This window comes from Taudactylus pleione, unplaced genomic scaffold (assembly GCF_031769625.1).
Source record: "Taudactylus pleione unplaced genomic scaffold, aTauple2 ptg000092l, whole genome shotgun sequence".
NCBI classification, from domain to species: domain Eukaryota; kingdom Metazoa; phylum Chordata; class Amphibia; order Anura; family Myobatrachidae; genus Taudactylus; species Taudactylus pleione.
In genome coordinates, this window is record NW_028284494.1 from 14,695,030 (window position 1) to 14,714,876 (window position 19,847).

At 44.1% G+C, this 19,847-nt stretch overlaps 1 protein-coding gene across 1 annotated transcript in view; it reads left to right on the forward strand.

Moving 5' to 3' along the window:
• The window catches only part of HCN1 (hyperpolarization activated cyclic nucleotide gated potassium channel 1), a 478,812-nt gene that overhangs the window by 77,289 nt on the left and 381,676 nt on the right, over window positions 1-19,847 (forward strand). The window contains exon 3 of the mRNA XM_088469496.1: window positions 6,375-6,798. Within this exon, the coding sequence (XP_088325622.1) occupies window positions 6,375-6,798 (424 nt within the window). The remainder of the gene's footprint in view (window positions 1-6,374; window positions 6,799-19,847) is intronic.

Genomic DNA, 19,847 nt, shown 5'->3' on the forward strand with positions numbered 1-19,847 from the left:
TTTCTCTTCTCCCCTTCGAGTATTAAGTACCTGGGGATTTTGTTAAATAGCGATCTGTCACATTTATACTGGGACAGCTTCCTTCCCCTTCTTGCAAAGATCCGAAGTGAGCTCCATGACTGGCGTTGGGGAACCTTTTCATGGTTGGGTAGAGCTAATATTATTAAAATTAAAGTATTACCGAGGATACTTGACTTGCTTCATACCCTCCCGATACATGTGCCTAGGAACTAGTTTCAGAGTGTTAACCGTCTGGCGAGGTAATTTTTCTGGGGTGGGTGATGTCCCTGTTTCAAACATGATGTACTCTTCAGACATAGGGGCCTATTCATCATAACTAAAAAATTGGATGGAGGTAATTAGGTTTAGAACTCGCATGGAGTTCTACCTACCGTATATACTCGAGGATAAGCCGACCCGAATATAAGCCGAGGTACCTACTTTTACCACAAAAAACTGGGAAAATTTATTGACTCGAGTATAAGCCTAGTGTGGGAAATGGCAGCAGCTGGTAGTGCCCCCAGTAGTAATTCCCCCTGGTTGTGCCCCCAGTAGTTATCCCTCCTGGTAGTGCCCCCAGTGGTAATACCCCCTTTCAGTGCCTCCAGTAGTAATCCCCCCCTGGTAGTACCCCCAGTGGTAATCCCCCCTTTTAGTGCCCCCTGTAGTAATCCCCCACTGGTAGTGCCCCCTGTAGTAATCCTCCCCTGGTAGTTCCCCCAGTGGTAATCCCCCCTTTTAGTGCCCCCTGTAGTAATCGCCCCCTGATAATGCCCCCTGTAGTAATCGCCCCCTGGTAGTGCCCCCTGGTAGTGCCCCCTGTAGTCCCCCCCCCCCAGTAGAGAGAGACGTGACAAGAATAAAAAAAAAAAATCACTTACCTGAAACTCCCGCTCCTGGTCCCGCCACTGTCCGCTCCTCCGGCCGCTTTGCATGGGAGAGACGTCGTCATGACGACGTGCCTCCCATCACCCACTGCGGGAGCCAGAAGATGGCTCCCGCAGTGGGAGCAGCCGCTGAGAGTCTGACAGACTCTCAGCGGCTGCTGATTACACCAAACACGCAGCTGCCGGCTCCGGCAGCTGTGTGTTTGGCAGTGTGTAGCGCTGACCGAACTCCGTCCGGTCAGCGCTACACTTGACTCGAGTATAAGCCGAGGGGGTACTTTTTCAGCACATTTTTTGTTTTGAAAAACTCGGCTTATACTCGAGTATATATGGTATATACCGGAGGAATTCATCATTCCTCCTCCCCATAACTATCTATTCTGAAAAGCTGTGATTTTTGCGATGACAGCGTTTCAGGAAATAGATATTTTTCCCTGTCTACTCTAACTTACCGCAGCTGGAATCAGTGCTGCGCATGCGCCGTTACATTCACAAAGTCGGCGCATGTGCAGTACTGACTACATCTGTGGTATTTCTGTATGTCCACCAACCACCGCCACCCCCGCACCTCCCTCCTCCCCGTCCCCCCCCCCTACTTGGCCGCTGCAGCCGCAGACTCCGACCTCCTGTCTGAAGAGGAGAAAACAGTAAAGTAAAAAAAAATATATATATATATATATTTTTTTTTTAAACTTTACTGTATTCTGCCGGGAGAACACAGTCAGAGCAGCAGCTGGAGCCGGAAGAGGGACGAGGGAGCCGAGGAGATCCTGCTCACGCTGAAAGCAAGCAAGTGTAACCCGCTATATACCACCTGAGAGTGGCATATAGTAACACCATCAAATTCCGAAAATACATTTTGGAATTTGATTAATAGCCTAATTTCTACATTCCTATACTAATGTACTAATGTATGGGGAGTGTGGAAATGAACGCAGGTGGACTTAACCAGGAGATATCAGTGATATCAGTGATATCTCCTGTGTTAATGAATACTAAAATAACGGTAAGTAAGGAAAATGTCCTTAAAACCGTTACTTTAGTGTTGATGAATAGGTCCCATAGACACTTAGGCACTCTTCAGTTGCCACACTGTCTTACTTTCTTACTTACTATGAGGTAGTGTTTCTTAGTAGAGTTTTAGAGTGGACTAGACCGGATTCGGACAAACCGTGGGTAAGGATTGAAAATCAAGGGCTACCTGTGAGCCTTGGGCTTGCGTCCTGGCTACCCACCATTCCTTCTATAGTGTACTCTATTATTGGCCCAATTTAGGACCTGATTTAGCAAGGATTGCAATTGCAAAGCTGCACGCAGGTGTATGACACCCCTTGTTGCATTTGCGATCCCAGCACAGCGACAAAGGGGCTGGGATCATCATCGTGACCGGTGGTCGATGGTCATGATGGTGGATTGCACCAGACGGGGAGACAGCTGAGTAAGCCTCAGCATACTCAGGTTGGCCGGCTTGCGAGCCCAGAGGACTGCGGACGTCCACACAGTCACACTCCCGGAAAACGAGGCAGACACAACCCCATTATTGGGAACGCCAGCCACCCCCGCACCGCCCCTTAAATGCCTCTGTATGTCACTCAGGCAGAGGCATTCAAGGGCTTGCATGTAATTGAGCAGGACCCATTCTGCACAATCGCAGAATAGGTCCTGCGCACGTGCAGATTCCCGATAATCTGCTGAATCAGGCCCTTAGTCTGTATGGAAATCTCTATGAAAACAATCTTTTATACCTTCCTTCTGGTATGGCCGCCGTTTCGATTCGTCTCCGGTTACACGCCGATGTTGTGCGTGTCGGGACCAGCTGGTGTCCTCATCTGGTGTACACTCTTTTAACCAGGTCCGAATGGCTTGGGACCTCCCCACCCATGAGATCTGGAGGTACCTTCCCATTAAACACTTCCTGCATAGCAAACTGTTACGTGAGGTTTCTCGTAGGCCACCTTCCCTTTTTGACTTGATTTGCCAATCCTAGGATCGACCTCTGCATTTTCTCTCCGTAGGCTACGTTACCACGTTACACAGGTGACTGGGAAAGAGATCTTAGCATACAATTAGATCCTAAGGACCGCTCCATTGGAGCCTACAGTACAAAATCCCTACTAATACATATACATAATTATGCATGGACATGGATATATGTAAAGTATCCCATACAGTGAATCGCACACTTGATGAGCACATATATAAACACCTATATTTGGAGAGTAGTGATGTCACTACTGTAAAATAAAGTAATGATGTCACATGACTCCTTTTCAAGGTGTTGTGTAACGAAATATGACAGCCATGGTAAAAGACATCTGTAGACAAGGGTCACCTTATACAAGCAAGTTGTTTTGTTCAAAATACAAGTGTGCATTAGCGAAGTGTTGTTATTGATATAAGTGGTAAAAAGCCATACTCTTTATTGGCAAACTGAGTTGATTTAAATTGCAAGCTTTCAAGATGACTTAGGTAGTCTTTTTGTCAAAAACGGTATCGAATCTAAAATGTTATAGGGAATCCAGAACGGTTTTCTTATAATTTTTTTCTTATACTAAAATTTGACACTAGGGATTATATATGTACATTGAAATATATTATATTTGCAATAGTTTCTATACTATATGGCGTGTTAGCAACAGGAACCCAGATAAATAAGCAAAAAGCTGTAATCAATTGTTTTACTGAACACTATTGTAGCTCTTCTGTTTTTTTTTCTTTAAATGTCATGTACGTCAGTGTGGGTCTTCGCATAGCGATTCATTTAGCTGCAAGCTTCCATAATAACCTTGCGTGCTATGAATATGCACACAGAATGGCAATTATGGTAATTTTTGCTTGTGACTCTGTGAGGTGAGAGCAAAGATTATTAACCAAAACATCACGTGGGGTTCCGTAGTAGCTAATAGTACTTACAGATTTGTCCTGCTACATCTTTGCCGATCGAGCTACAAACGTGCACATGCATCGTGCCATGCGATTACCCGCAGCAGCATACACTACGCTATGGCACGCACTGCGATCGCCCCATGCATTCCTATGGCGGCGCGAATGCGAACGTAGTGCGTGTATCCGCTTGCAGGACACATCTGTATAGGCTATGGTCATGGCATGCAAACCTCATGCCATGTGCTTGGGGACATATGTTATTGCTCCCTATGGGCACTACACCTGCACTTTGCCATCATCACGCATCTTAGAATTAGAGATGAGCGGTTCGTATTCTGTGATATCCAACAAAACCATTTTTATATGTAAAATGTGTGGGTTTCCCTCTCCCCAAAACCATAAACAGCTCTGGACCTCTGAGCCTGGCGCATAGTTTGGGGTCCCCCAGCTATAATGTTAATCAGCACCAATGGGGACCGCCCCTTAAATAGGTTTTGGTAATGTTTTATATTTTCTACTAGTCTTTTACTTTTAAACTATTAATACTTGATTAATGAAAACATTCTATAGGGTTGTATAGTTTATATTAAGCTGCCATCCTGTCTGCCCCTGCAGTGACACTCTGTTTCATAGATGTCCTATAGTCTTATAAACTGCCAGGTGTTTGTGCCACTGCTCTGTTGCTTAGTTTAGCCAGTCAGCTCGCTGCAGCCTTTGGGCAATATGGGTGAAAATAATATTGTGAGCTGTGAGGTGGTCAAAATGACTGGAAATTAATGTGATTGATGTTAATAATACTATAGGAACAGAAAACAGGTTCAAATTACATGATTTTAGCTGTTTCTATCAACTTCATCTGCAGATGGCATTGCTTACCGCGTCCAAACTCCAGAATGTATTTCATTCCGGAGCTTGGTACATATGGAAATGCAGCCAAAACTCAGAAAATGGGGTTTTCTGAGTTTTGACCGCATTTCAGGCTTTAGTACATCCCGCCATAAGGTCCCTTAAGCATACTTACCGACTTCCCTGGAATCCTTACTGCTGCTCTCAGCTTCTGGCCCCGCCCCTTTACAGGAAAAGCCCACTATTTGCGTGTCTGTAAGGAGGGGGCGGGGCTAAATATTGCAATCGCTTTGATTAGCCCCGCCCCCTCCCTACGGACAGGATGCGGGAGATCTGCCTACTTTTTCGGGGGTGCAGGAGGTTACACGAAAAATCCGAGCCTCGCGTGACTCCCGTGAGAGTAGGCAAGTATGCCCTTAAGATATGAATGATCATTCATGATATCCATAGTGATTAATTATCCCTATGTCAACAATAATTTTGCTTCCCATAATCATACATTCAGTGCACTGTGACTATGTTACCACCTTTTCATTTTCAGATTCCCAGATAAGGGCCCTGGACAGAGCTATCGCTAAAACCAAACAGATATATGCCTCAGAGCCACTCATGCCCCTTTTATATGCTTCACCGCCTCTCTCATACCCCCAGGGGTGTCGAGAGCCACTTCGGGGAAGTGGGCATAGCCTAATCGTGGGAGGCATAGCCACTCCCATTTAGGCTTAAAAAAAATGTTTAGAAAAATATTTTTGTAGCAGTGTGACAGCCCGACGCAAAGCCATGGGGGGGGGGGCGCGCGATCAGTGTGATCACTCCCCCCCCCCCACAAGCATATGAGACTTTTGCGGCTACTGAGCTGCTGTGAGATAAGAGGGATGGGGGGTGGCGCCGGGCCCCTCAAGCAAGCCCGGGCAATTAGTAACCGCACCCCCCTCTAAGCGCCATTGCATACCCCTTTCTATGCCTCAACACTCCCTCATGCTCTTACATGCCAGCCCAAAACCCACTTTATATATCCTCACAGACCCCTCTTGTCCCTCTATATGCCAACATCTGAGCCCCCTCTGTCATGTCCCATTAAAAGCCATCCTCATAGCCACTTTAGTCATGTCCCTTTGTGTGCCAGCCTCAGAGCCCCCTCAGTCATAACACATTGGCTGTGGATGTGTGAAGCACTCAGTCCTGCCTTGTGGTTGGAATAAGTCATTCTTCATGGATGGGGTCTATCCTGAAGCTGGAGACTGTCCAGTCCAAGAAAGGATGGATTACCCGGCGCCGCACCCAGTCACTATATTTGGATACTGCTCATTGGGATGAGCAAGCCTCTGGACTCCGGACACAGCTTCTAATTTCCGGACTGTCCAGAGGAATCCCGAGCGAGTGATAACTCTAACTGTGGCACATGTTCACTATAACATGTAAATAAATCATAGAATGAATGAGTCCTTGGTGTATCAGAAAACAAGAAAGGAGCTAAAACATATGTACATTATTACTATTAAAGTATTATCGTATAGTTTAATGAGATGCTAAGCTAAAACAACATTCAGTAATTTTGCTGTATTCACAAAGACTCTATGTAAATGTTGAAGACTATGTGTTCAGATTTTGATTGCTTGGGAAAATGATTCATTATAATGCATTCATGCAGAATACAGTACTTCCTCCAGTTATTATCATGCAAATTAAATGAGGAAGTCCACAATGTAGGCTCTTTGTTCTAATTATTTGGTATTCTTGTTTTTTTTTTTGCAGGTTTTACTGGGACCTGGTAATGCTGATTATGATGGTGGGAAATCTCGTCATTATACCAGTCGGGATAACCTTCTTTACGGAACAGACGACAACTCCCTGGATTATATTCAATGTCGCCTCCGACACTGTTTTTTTATTTGACTTATTCATGAATTTTAGAACTGGCATTGTCATTGAAGACAATTCTGAAATAATACTAGATCCAAAAGTCATAAAGATGAGTTATTTAAAGAGCTGGTTTGTCGTTGACTTCATCTCCTCTATCCCAGTGGATTATATCTTTCTCATTGTAGAGAAAGGAATGGATTCTGAGGTGTACAAGACAGCCCGAGCTCTCCGCATTGTGAGATTTACAAAAATCCTCAGTTTGTTGCGTCTGCTGCGACTTTCACGACTAATTAGATACATCCATCAGTGGGAAGAGGTAAGAGATGCCAACAAATGTGTATTCTTTTGCACTCTGGAATGTTGCTTTATGTTTTAATTCCATTTTAATTAGAATCCTTTATTGTTTAGTCTATTTGTATTTATTTTTTTATACTTTCTTTAGATTGGTTAAGTAATCATGTTATATTGCAGTGGTTATCCCAATGATATGTGAAATTATGGCATAAAGTTGCTGTACAATTCAAAGTTAGAAGCATCAAGTCTAAGCTCAGTTTAATGTTAGTTGAAAAATGTGTAATCTTGTTATGTGTCATTTTTACCTTTGCATGTTGTTCAGGTTTTTTTTTTTATTATTTACTTATTTGGTATATATGCTATATCAATTTTTGGAATTCTCCTCTTCTTTTGCAGTATAGATTTAAATAATTACTTGGAAGCCAATAATAGTTTTTGTTTTAGTACAGGTGACACTGACAAGTATCGCTGACAACCATTCCTTGGCACAGTCATAGCAGGGTTTTTCTATTCAATCCAAAAAATATAGGATTGACCATGGGCTGGAACACTCACCCCATCTTATTATTTGATTCACTCAGTTGTACCGATAGTCAAATATTGTTTTTGTCAACATTTAGTGAGGGCCACTATGAGATCTTTGTTATTGACTAAGCATAATAGGAAATGTACATGTACAACAGCCAGGGCTCCTCATTCTGACAGAACCATGACCCTGATCAGAGTTGGGCGTTATTGCTGGCGCATCTGCGATTTTTGCAGCTGAGGATGTGTGAAAACATGCTAATGGAACAGCCGCTGGGCCTACTGGAGCCATTGCAGCTGTCCACAACCCCAAATGCACCCTGCCTGTCAATCACACTGTGAATAAAGACACACAGCGTGTGACTATGGTAATGGACCTTGACATATGCGATGTGCGACTCAATTATCATACATTGCATGAACTTGGAGAAACCCCGATTACCATTTTAAATGAATCTAGTGTAGAGGTTCCCAAATGCGTTCCTCAAGGCTCCCCAACAGTTCAGGATTTAGAGATAGCCATGGTTGAGCACAGGTGACTTAATTAGTACCTCAGTCAGTTTTATTTAACCACCTGTGCTCAACGATAGATATCTCTAAAACCTGAACTGTTGGGGAGCCTTGAGGACTGCGTCTGGGGACCTCTGATCAGGGGGTAAATTTACTAACAATCGAGATAGGTTGAGATGACCATGTCAGGTGATTTATTGATATTTTCCCTGCTTGCAAATTTACTAAAGGCAAAGGCGGGTGAGTTAGACAGAGATTTCTCTCATCTCACTCGTAAAACTCGGGTGAGATAGCAATCTCGAGTCTTATCACCATCGGGCCAAATCGGAAGTACTTTTCACCAAAAAACATATATCGCTCAAATTTACCAAAAATCGGGATGACAAGCTCGGGTGAGATAGGAGCAAACTCTCTGTCAAAATCACTTTTCAAACTCTCAACCCCCCTGAGCTGTGAGATGGTCAGAAACATACACAAATCATTGTGATTTGTGTATGTTTCTTTCTGTAAATGGTGAAAATAGGGATAATATGTAAAAAAAATTACGTGAGGCCTCTCCCCAAAACACTAACCAGAGTCGGGCTTGCCATTCTGTCCTGGTTCTTAATTTACAGGGAAAAAATGTGTAGTGTTACACTAAATTACGAACCAGCAACAGGTAGCAGGGACAGAGCTGGTTTTAAATTTACGGAGAAAAAAAATGACGTGAGGTACCCCGTATATATTTAAAACCAGCCCTGGGCCCTTTTCTAGTGGGGGACTGATGCCACAGCCGGGGGTGCCCTTTCACCGAGCCACCCAGCTGCAGCATCAGCCCTGACCATTAGTCAGCCCAGGCCAGGGATCCCTGGGGAATTAGTGACCCCCCCCAATAAAGGGGTCACCCTTTCCAGGGCACCCCTGGCCTAGGCTGATAGACCGGGGCTATCCCCGGCACCCCTTGGTGGTGGGTGGCGGATTGATAGTGTTAGGTGTAGTGTAAACATTTTATTTTTCATCATTGTCTTTACAGTGGAACTACAGGTCCCAGTAAACCTCCCCCGCATGCTGGTACTAGGAGAACCACAAGTACCAGCATGCGGGCATTAAGGGCCCACTGGTACCTGTAGTTCACCTGTAAAGAAATGGTTAATAAAACACACAACACACCGTGAAAATAAAGCTTTATTACATACATAAACACACTTGGGCATACTCCCCTGTTTCCAGATGTTCATGTCCCCTTGTCAACGTAAAGTATCCCATGGAATTACCTGTAAAAAGATCCAATACTCACCTTTAGGTCCCTTGATGTTCTCCGCAGAAATCCAATACATGGGCCGGATACAGTGTAACAACATGCTTCTGCATGCTGTTACACTGTGCTAATGTCTGTTCGTGGGAACGAGTTGACTTCAGTCCCGGGCCGCCGGCCAATCAGCAGCGGCTAACATTAGCGGCCGCTCATTGGCTGGGACCCACGTGGAGGAGCCGCTCATTGGCTAAGCCCCTGTTTGGAGGGGGTATCTTTATTTGACAGCAGCGGTTGTGGAGCAACCTGAGGGTATGGGAGGGTGGGGGCAGTAGGCAAAGGTTATGTCTAAGGTGCCGAGAAACCTTGCACAGGCCCTGCTTACACAGTATACCACACAGTAATGCCCATTACAGATTATGCCACACAGTAGTAGTGCCCCTTACACATTATGCCCCCCCAGGAACTCATCTTCCCATATCTCTCCAGCAGCCTCTCGCCTCCCCATGTGCCATCAGTAGCCAGCAGGTGTGGATTTGGGGCCGGCCCGCCAGCTATTTACAGCTGGCACACTGGCAGGCAACAGTAGACATGGACAAACAGAGCAGACGCAGTTTGAAGCTGGTGCCAGTCGCAGGCCAATCGGAGCTCACAGACCGGCAGCCAATCAGGAGCTGCCACTGCTGATTGTCGGCCAGTCCACAAGCTCTGATTGCATCACGACCGGTGGTGCTGTCTCTCCGTGACTGCCTGCCAGTGCGCCAGCTGTAATCAGTTGGCGGGCCGGCACCAAATAAACATTGCTGACACCTGGTCCCCCCTTGCCGGCCCTGACTGGACCCGCCCACTTTTTGTGCGTTACTGCTTGCAGAGGGAGTGGTGGGCCACAGAGGCAGCTCGGGCACCATAGCAGCCGCCCCCCTTGCACCCATGGTAGTTATGCCACTGTTTGCAAGAATGTTAACAATGGATCAATGGCGAGGACAATGTAAGCAAATAAAGGCTGCAGTTGTACTTCAGTGTCCAGTCTTCACCCCGGGTAACGGTGTGTATCCCAGCTAATATATATACATATGTGTGTAAGTACAGTATTAATAAATATATATGAAAGTTTTTGGAGACAGTCAGTATATATTTAGTTTGCCAATATTGACTGGTTAATTATAAATTAATAACCTTAATTTCAAAATGTACTGTGTAATGTCAAATGTCTGAAGGTATTATGAATAAGTTATTATAACATCCAGAGTACACCCAAAACAATTTTCCAATAATAAAATATTATTAAAATTAATTTCATTGCATTAAAAGCAAAACTTCTAAAACATTTTCACATAATACAGAATTAACATCACCCTTGTGAGTTACAAAGTTTACTCTTGTTAGTTCCCCATTGGGGTAAGGTTCTGATGTCGTCCAGTTCGAAACACTGTAAGCGACAAACAGTATAAACCAACGCGTTTCGTTAGTTGTGACTTCTTCAGGGGTGTAATGCTGGGTACACATTTGTGCCCAGCACGATCTTGTTAGCGAAGAGACCGGCAGGGGTCCTGGCATCGGCAAGTGCATACACACTTGCCGATGTCGGGAGCGACATTGCCCCCACTAACGATGTTGCATGCAGCTCCGACGGGCGATGTCGCTGACGATGCACGGGAGCCCGCATAATCAGTGACATTGAATGTACACACAGAGTGTTGTTGCCCACATGTCGTCTGAAACGGCCGGATCGGGCGACATATCGTCTAGTGTGTGCCAGCCATAGCCTTGAATTAGCTCCTTGAGTTCAATAAAAGAGATATAGGCACATTAATATTCACCGTTTGGTTTACAAAGTGCTCAGAAGGTACAAAAAGTAAATGCAGTAATCTTTTTTTCAATGTAAAAGTTGCCTTCGACAGCTTGTTCCCTGATGTCTGTTGATTGGCCATCCATTCTTCTTCATACACTAGGAGATGATGTGAATAATGGATAGCCTGAAATATAAAACATAGTTATAGTGCACCTTATTTGGTTGGGATGAGGTCATCATACATGTTTGTAATGATCTCTACTCACCTTTAGTGTAAAAATATCAAGACTTGGACATTCATTTGGACGGGAGCCTAACCCTAACCATCTGGGTAAGTGCCTAACCCTAACCGTGGGGGTAAGTGTCTAACCCTAACCCTCCAGTAGTGCTTAACCCTAAACCTAACCCTAATCCTAAAAATAAATAAAAATTGTCGACCATTTTTGTGTCGATCTTTTTCATGTCGAACTTTTGACCCTGTCGATCTTTTGTGCCTGTCGAACTTTTTACCTGTCAAACTTTCGTGTGTCTGACTTTTGTCTGTGTCGAACTTTTATCCTTGTCTTACTATTAACTGTCTAACATCTGGTGTCTATCTAGACATTGTCTAACTAATTACTGTCTGTCTATAGTCCGGAACCCCATTTGGACACTGATATGGTGTCTAATCAGTAAGACCTCTCATTATCCAATCAGTTAGATGAGAAGGCGGACAAAGTGGGGGGTGAGGAGTGACAGAAGGAAAGGTGAAGGGAGACCCGAAGATTACCAGAGGGATATATGAGGGGAGGAGCTGAGAGAAGGGGAGGAGCAAAGGGAAGGGAAGGAGCAGAGGGTAAGGAGCAGTGAGGGAATGTGAGGGAAGGGAAGAAACAGATGGAACAACTAGCTCTCTTTAGAAGGTTTGATCATTCTGCCCCTAGGCATTTATGGAGTAAATTAAGAAATGGTTGTAAATAATGCAATAGTGTCTGTAGTAACACTATGTTGTAATAACATGTGTTAATATAGGTGTATGCCTGATAGATCATGTGATCAATATGACAATGAAAAGACAGGTCCAAGAAGTTTCTCGCCATAAATCCACCAGTGTAAACAAAATAAAAAAATAACTTTATAAATTTCTCTACCAAACTAGTATACAAAATGTAATTACTTTGCTTTTGCCTACATCGTATTAAGTAGAATACGGTAATGTAATGCAAACTCTTTGTCCCACTACACCTGTCAGTACTGATGTCGCTTGGGGACAGTACTGAGTATGATGCGTCTGCAATTAGTCGTTGACCATTGGGACCAAAATAAATGGTGGTGGATTCTGATGCCTGTTATTTGGCATTGTAAGAGCTGCAAATGAGTCGCATGGAGAGATAGAGCACAATATAATCCATTGTGTCTCATTTTGTTTGTTTGTTTTCAGTGAATTCCACTGTGGTGCTTTTTTCAACATTAATATGACAAAAAAAAATCAATAAGAAGCACTATGGGACAGACTGTGATAGATAGCTTACTTGTACAGTTTATTCCTTTCATACTGTACCAGAGGTTATATTTTAATTGATATTGCCAACCATAAAAACCGAGTTTAGGGTGAAATTAGGTGACATGAGTAAAATAACAATATTACATTTATCCATTCTTCTCATATTTGTCAGGTACCTCAATGACTCTATGGGGTCCGAGATGAGATTGGGCTGTGAGGAGGGTGAGTTACAGTGGCCACTCGCCCCCCTATGGTTAATTGAATTCGACCCGTAAAAGTACTGAGAAAGATATCATCTTCTCTCCTACTGCTGTTTTATCACCTCAATTAGTAGCTCTTGTTGTCACTTTGTGATTCTTCTCTCTTCTCCTCCCTTCTCTCTTTTCCCTTCTCTCTTCTCCTCCCTTCTCTCCTCTTCTCTCTTCTCCTCCCTTCTCTCCTCTTCTCTCTTCTCCTCCCTTCTCTCTTCTCCTCCCTTCTCTCCTCTTCTCTCTTCTCCTCCCTTCTCTCCTCTCCTCTCCTCCCTTCTCTCTTCTCCTCCCTTCTCTCTTATCCTCCCTTCTCTCTACTCCTCCCTTCTCTCCTCTTCTCTCTTCTCCTCCCTTCTCTCTTCTCCTCCCTTCTCTCCTCTTCTCTCTTCTCTCCTCTTCTCTCTTCTCCTCCCTTCTCTCTTCTCCTCCCTTCTCTCTTCTCCTCCCTTCTCTCCTCCCTTCTCTCTTCTCCTCCCTTCTCTCTTCTCCTCCCTTCTCTCCTCTTCTCTCTTCTCCTCTCTTCTCTCTTCTCCTCCCTTCTCTCTTCTCCTCCCTTCTCTCCTTTTCTCTCTTCTCCTCCCTTCTCTCTTCTCCTCCCTTCTTTCTTCTCCTCCCTTCTCTTCTCCTCCCTTCTCTTCTCTTCTCCTCCCTTCTCTTCTCTTCTCCTCCCTTCTCCTCTCTCTTCTCCTCCCTTCTCTCCTCTTCTCTCTTCTCCTCCCTTCTCTCCTCTCCTCTCTTCTCCTCCCTTCTCTCCTCTTCTCTCTTCTCCTCCCTTCTCTCTTCTCCTCCCCTCTTCTCCTCCCTTCTCTCTTCTTCCTTCTCTCCTCTTCTCTCTTCTCCTCCCTTCTCTCTTCTCCCTTCTCTCTTCTCCTCCCTTCTCTCTTCTCCCTTCTCTCTTCTCATCCCTTCTCTCCTCATCTCTCTTCTCCTCCCTTCTCTCTTCTCCTCCCCTCTTCTCCTCCCTTCTCTCTTCTTCCTTCTCTCCTCTTCTCTCTTCTCCTCCCTTCTCTCTTCTTCCTTCTCTCCTCTTCTCTCTTCTCCTCCCTTCTCTCTTCTCCTCCCCTCTTCTCCTCCCTTCTCTCTTCTCCCTTCTCACTTCTCCTCCCTTCTCTCCTCATCACTCTTCTCCTCCCTTCTCTCTTCTCCTCCCTTCTCTCTTCTCCTTCCTTCTCTCTTCTCCTCCCTTCTCTCCTCTTCTCTCTTCGCCTCCCTTCTCTCTTCTCCTCCCCTCTTCTCCTCCCTTCTCTCTTCTCCTCCCTTCTCTCTTCTCCTCCCTTCTCTCTTCTCCTTCCTTCTCTCTTCTCCTTCCTTCTCTCTTCTCCTCCCTTCTCTCTTCTCCTCCCTTCTTTCTTCTTCTCCCTTCTTTCTTCTACTCTCTTCTCCTCCCTTCTCTCTTCTCCTCCCTTCTCTCTTCCCTTCTCTCTCCTCTCTTCTCCTCTCTTCTCCTCTCTTCTCCTCCCTTCTCCTCCCTTCTCTCTTCTCCTCTGTTCTCTCTTCTACGGGATGTAGTTTAGAAGCCGATGGTCTAAGTCCCGACCACCAGCTTCCAGACGTTCTAATCCCGGCATGGTACTAATGACAGGCGTCTAAATCTAGAATTAGGTTTAGGCGGCGGGGAAGGGGGGTTAGGTTTAGGCATTTAGAGGGGGATTAGGGTTAGGCATTTGGGGGGAGGTTAGGGTTAGGCACCCCTAAGGGAGAGTTAGGGTTATGGGGGGGAATTAGGTTAGCGATACTTACCTTCAGGACGATCGGGATTTTCACCCTTACCGGGCTTCCGCTGTCGGGATTTGAACCTACTACACCCCTCTTCTACTCCCTTCTCTCTCCCCCCAAATAAATTTTAGGAAATTTTGTCATTTTTGAGAATGTACATTACTTAAGTATTAATGAGCTACTAAAAAAGGAACAAAGGATGTGCTGAAATGCATCTGAATTGTAATCCTTAAAGATCCACAAATAATAAATGTATTGCAGTATATTGGGATCTATTCAGCAATAGTGACGATGTTGCCCAGAATATTATCGGGCAACATCGTCACAAGTAATTATCAATTATAATAAAATATTGCTGCTAATCAGCAATATTTTGTGCAGGGTCAGCGGTTGTGGTAACACGCTGTCCCTGCGATGTCAAAGTTTTCAGTTTCCAAAAACAATCCCTTTTATTTGTTTCTCCGCGCATGCTCAGTCATGCGCTCGGAAACAGTCTCCGTCCCGGCTTCCTGGTGACCGCGGAGGGGTAAGTACAGCTCCAGCCTGACGAAATTGATTGACATGTGTATACAGGCTTTATATTAGCCTGTATACATGTATATTTGTGCTTTTTTATTTAAAATATATATATACATTTTAGATATAATAGCACATAATTATACATGTATGCAGGCTAATATAAAGCCTGTATACACATGTCAATCAATTTCGTCAAGTTTAAAAGGCTCTAATTGGTGTTAACTGCCACTGGGCGGGCTTACAAGATGCAGCAGGGACTTATGGGAAAGATTTCCTCTGTCCCTGCAGTTTTTGGGAGATTTAAGGCATTTTCTTCATATAACGCCATTCTGAAATGGCGTTATATAAAGTAATGATTTATCGAGTGATTTAACACTTTTTGCTATGCTGAATAGCAAAATGCATTAACGCACTGTAGAGATCAATGGCTGATCCCTACAGTGCGGTACTCAGCGAGATAGGAATAAGTGGAGAAGATAATTGCGTTATCTTCTCCGTGATCCCATTGCTGAATAGGGGATTTACATAAAAAATACGGAAATCATAGTTTCCGTATTTTTTATGTAAAAAATAAATCAATGCTGAATAGGCCCCATTGCATTAGATTAGTTATACATTCAGCAGAGGACAGCGACTTAGCCATTGTTTGCAGCACATTCACAGAGACTGCGTCTGAACATATAAAAGGATTAAATGATGAGATAAACTTGAATTTCTTCTTTATTATTTATTTCATAATAATTGTACCAACATGATGCTCCTTTTATTACAATAATGTTCATTTGTGAAAGTGCTAAATATGCTTCTCCCACAGTGCCAATGCCAGTTCCCTTATTTTTGTAGCTATATTGTATCGGTATGTCTGACTGTGTGTACGGACGACCAGCCGACCGCCTGTACATTTGCTGCAGGGACCACCGACACTGACATCACAACTGGGCAGGCAAATTTACATACCCGCACAGTTGTGATGTCTGGCCTGACATATAAAGCAGCCGATTGGTAAGTGTGTATAGCTTACCAATCAGCTGCTCAATCTGCACGACGGCTGGTAGGCCGCTTCATCAAGTTTGTACCCAGGTTTACTTTACCTTGCCGAGTGCGGACTAGTTACATATATTTGTCTTTTATTATTGGTTAATAGTACCACCATGCTATACAGCAGGGGTGGGGAACCTTTATTCTGCCGAGGACCATTTTGATATACAGTATATACAGTCAGGTGCATAAATATTGGGACATTGACAGAGTTTTCATATTTTGGCCTCTATTCACCACCACAATGGCTTTGAAATTAAACAAACAAGATGTGCTTTAACTGCAGACTTTCAGATTTAATTTGAGGGTAATTACATCCAAATCAGGTGAACGGTGTAGGAATTACAACATTCTATATGTGCCTCCCACTTTTTAAGGGGCCAAAAGTAATGGGACTATCAACTCAAAAGCTATTTCATGGACAGGTGTGGGCTATTCCCTCATTATTTCATTATCAATTAAGCAGGTAAAAGGTCTGGAGTTGATTCTAGGTGTGACATTTGCATTTGGAATCAGTTGCTGTCGACTCTCAATATGAGATCCAAAGAGCTGTCACTATCAGTGAAGCAAGCAATCATTAGGCTGAAAAATCAAAACAAACCCATCAGAGAGATAGCAAAAACATTAGGTGTGGTGAAATCAACTGTTTGGAACATTCTTAAAAAGAAAGAATGCACTGGAGAGCTCAGCAACACCAAAAGACCCGGGAGACCACGGAAAACAACTGACAGATGACAGAAGAATTATTTCCCTGGTGAAGAAGAACCCCTTCACAACAGTTGGCCAAATCAAGAACACTCTCCAGGAGGTAGGTGTATATGTGTCAAAGTCAACAATCAAGAGAAGACTTCACAAGAGTGAATATAGAGGGTTCACCACAAGATGTAAACCATTGGTGACCCACATAAACAGGAAGACCAGATTAGAGTTTGCCAAACAACATCTAAAAAAGCCATTACAGTTCTGGAACAACATCCTATGGACAGATGAGACAAAGATCAACTTGTACCAGAGTGATGGGAAGAGAAGAGAAGAGTATGGAGAAGGAAAGGAACTGCTCATGATCCAAAACATATCACCTCATCAGTGAAGCATGGTGGTGGTAGTGTCATGGCGTGGGCATGTATGGCTGCCAATGGAACTGGTTCCCTTGTATTTATTGATGTGACTGCTGACAAAAGCAGCAGAATGAATTCTGAAGTGTTCGGGCAATATTATATGCTCATATTCAGTCAAATGCTTCAGAACTCATTGGACGGCGCTTCGCAGTGCAGATGGACAATGACCCGAAGCATACTGCAAAAGCAACCAAAGAGTTTTTTAAGGCTAAAAAGTGGAATGTTATGCAATGGCCAAGTCAATCCCCTGACCTGAATTCGATTGAGCATGCATTTCAATTGATGAAGACAAAACTGAAGGGAAAATGCCCCTAGAACAAGCAGGAACTGAAGACATTTGCAGTAGAAGCCTGGCAGAGCATCACCAGGGATGAAACCCAGCGTCTGGTGATGTCTATGCGTTCCAGACTACAGGCTGTAATTGCCTGCAAAGGATTTGCAACAAAGTATTAAAAAGTGAAAGTTAGATTTAGGATTGTTTAGTTTGTCCCATTACTTTTGGCCCCTTAAAAAGTGGGAGGCACATATAGAAACCGTTGTAATTCCTACAACGTTCACCTGATTTGGATGTAATTACCCTCAAATTAAATCTTAAAGTCTGCAGTTAAAGCACATCTTGTTTGTTTAATTTCAAAGCCATTGTGGTGGTGAATAGAGGCCAAAATATGAAAATTCTGTCAATGTCGCAATATTTATGCACCTGACTGTATATATATACTCTAGCTCCGGCGGCAGGCAGGGCGCCGGGGCTAGAGAGGGCACTTCCGCACGTGCACCCAAAAAGAGGGCATGGCCATTTAAAAGGGGGCGTGTCTATAAGGCACGTCACCTTTTTGTCACTCTTGGGGGCGTGCCCGGCACTTACGGATATGCCGGGCAGCCCCCAAGCATTGCTGACAGGTAGAATAGATGCCGGGCGCATGCGCCCATCGTCTGTTCACTGGCGGTGACCGGGCTGTCTTAGCGGTGCGCTGCACGGTTAGGGTAGGGCGCTTTTTGCCCTCCATAAGGAGGGCAAGGCTCAGCGCCCCGCTAAGACAGCCTAGTGGGAACGCTATATATATAACATTTTATGCGGGCCCGGTGCAGGCCACGCCTCTTCGTGTGACGTCACACGGGGGTGGGAGTCACAATCGCCGGTGATTACAGCAATGCCCGGAGCATCCCGAGTATGCTCCGGGGAGCTGTAAGGGCAGCGGTGTGACTTTCTGAAGCGTGCTAAGGACGCTCCAGCCGACACTTCTGCATAGATTCTGGCTGCAGTGTGCCATTCTAGGCAACCTCCTAGCCAGATGAGGCTAGCAGAAAAAAGCTCCGAAGGCCAGACCAAATGGTTCCACGTGCCTTATACGGCCCCCAGGCCTGAGGTTCCCCATCCCTGCTATACAGAGAATTTTTGTCATTCACATCAATGCCTGGCCCATTGGAGTTCACAGTCTAATGGCCTGTTTCCGAGATTTACGCAGTGCTGATATTTACGCAGATCAAGCCATTGTTAGCCTTTGCGCATGTGCGAATGCCGCACTGCTTAAATTCAGAGATTGGATTGCAATTACGCTTGCACAGAGGATTAACTTCCAGCAGTAAATGATGCATGCACACGTCATGCATACTGTGCTGGGAGAAGCTGTGGGCTGAGCAAGCCCATACCGTGGGCTTGCCCCCATATCGCACAGTGCTGGGCAAGCCCATAGCGTGACGACAGGAGCATGACGCGCAGTCGCCCCACAATAAGACTTGGAGTAAAACAATAAAACAATTTTTTGAAACCTCCTTTTAAAATCCTTTCAATTTATTCTGTGCATTCGTATACATTATAAATATAAATATGAACTTACAGTTGCTTAATATATGTTTCGGAATATATTCACTATCACTAACAAAAAATATGCATTAAAATAGCAGGAAATAACATCAGGTTTTTTTAGGTGCCGATTTACCCCATGAGAACATACAGTATGGTAATATATTTTCATCTTGCTTACAAATACATTTTCTATCCTTTCTGTATATTAATAGACCAAGGAAATGCTTTCCCTAAGAATGGAAATAAAATTGTGGCGCACTAAGCAGAATTGCTATATTTTGGATTCTGTAATACAATATGAAATTATATTTAATATCTATTTTAATTTGTCAAGCCTAGCAAGCCACACACATTTCCAATGCATGAGGAATCGCCTATTCTGACCTTGATATATTTATTGCTGGAGGGAAAATACAGTAAACTGAAGATGCCATAACGACCTGGAATAGTAATAATTATGTTTGTTGCAAAGCCTGGAATTATTTTGCCCCAAGAAACTATTTTCCTTTGGTATCTTTCAGTAAATTTCATTTATTTTGACACTCTTAACATAAATATGTAATGTGTCATTTTAGCTGCTGCGTGACGTATGTTCTAGGCGGAAAAAAACGTAATATTGTAATTGCTTTTTCTAGATACTGGAATTTTACATGTGTTTAATGTGTATTAACTATATGTTTATATAACATGAATACGTGGGCGATGTATTTATGATTTGGAAGATTCAGATTTATAATCGGTCTGCTTTCATTTGTGTGATTGAACATTTCAATATTTACCTATTTTTTTTGCATTATATAAAATTATCACAATTTTCAGGCTGATTTTATTAAATGGCAAAAATCCCAATTATGGACGAAAACCGATGTCACAGGCGCTTGAAGACTGGAGGGTGTCCGTGTGCAGATATCCCTGTCTCATCTCCTATAATACATACAATGGCACATGCTTAGATCATCGCAGAGACTCTGGGCCTGATTCAGAGCCACTCGTAAGCGGCCGCTCGTTCGCTCCGAGCGATGTTTGCCCAACTGCGCATGCGTACGGATCGTTATACGCACGCGCGAACCAGTCAGTGCGG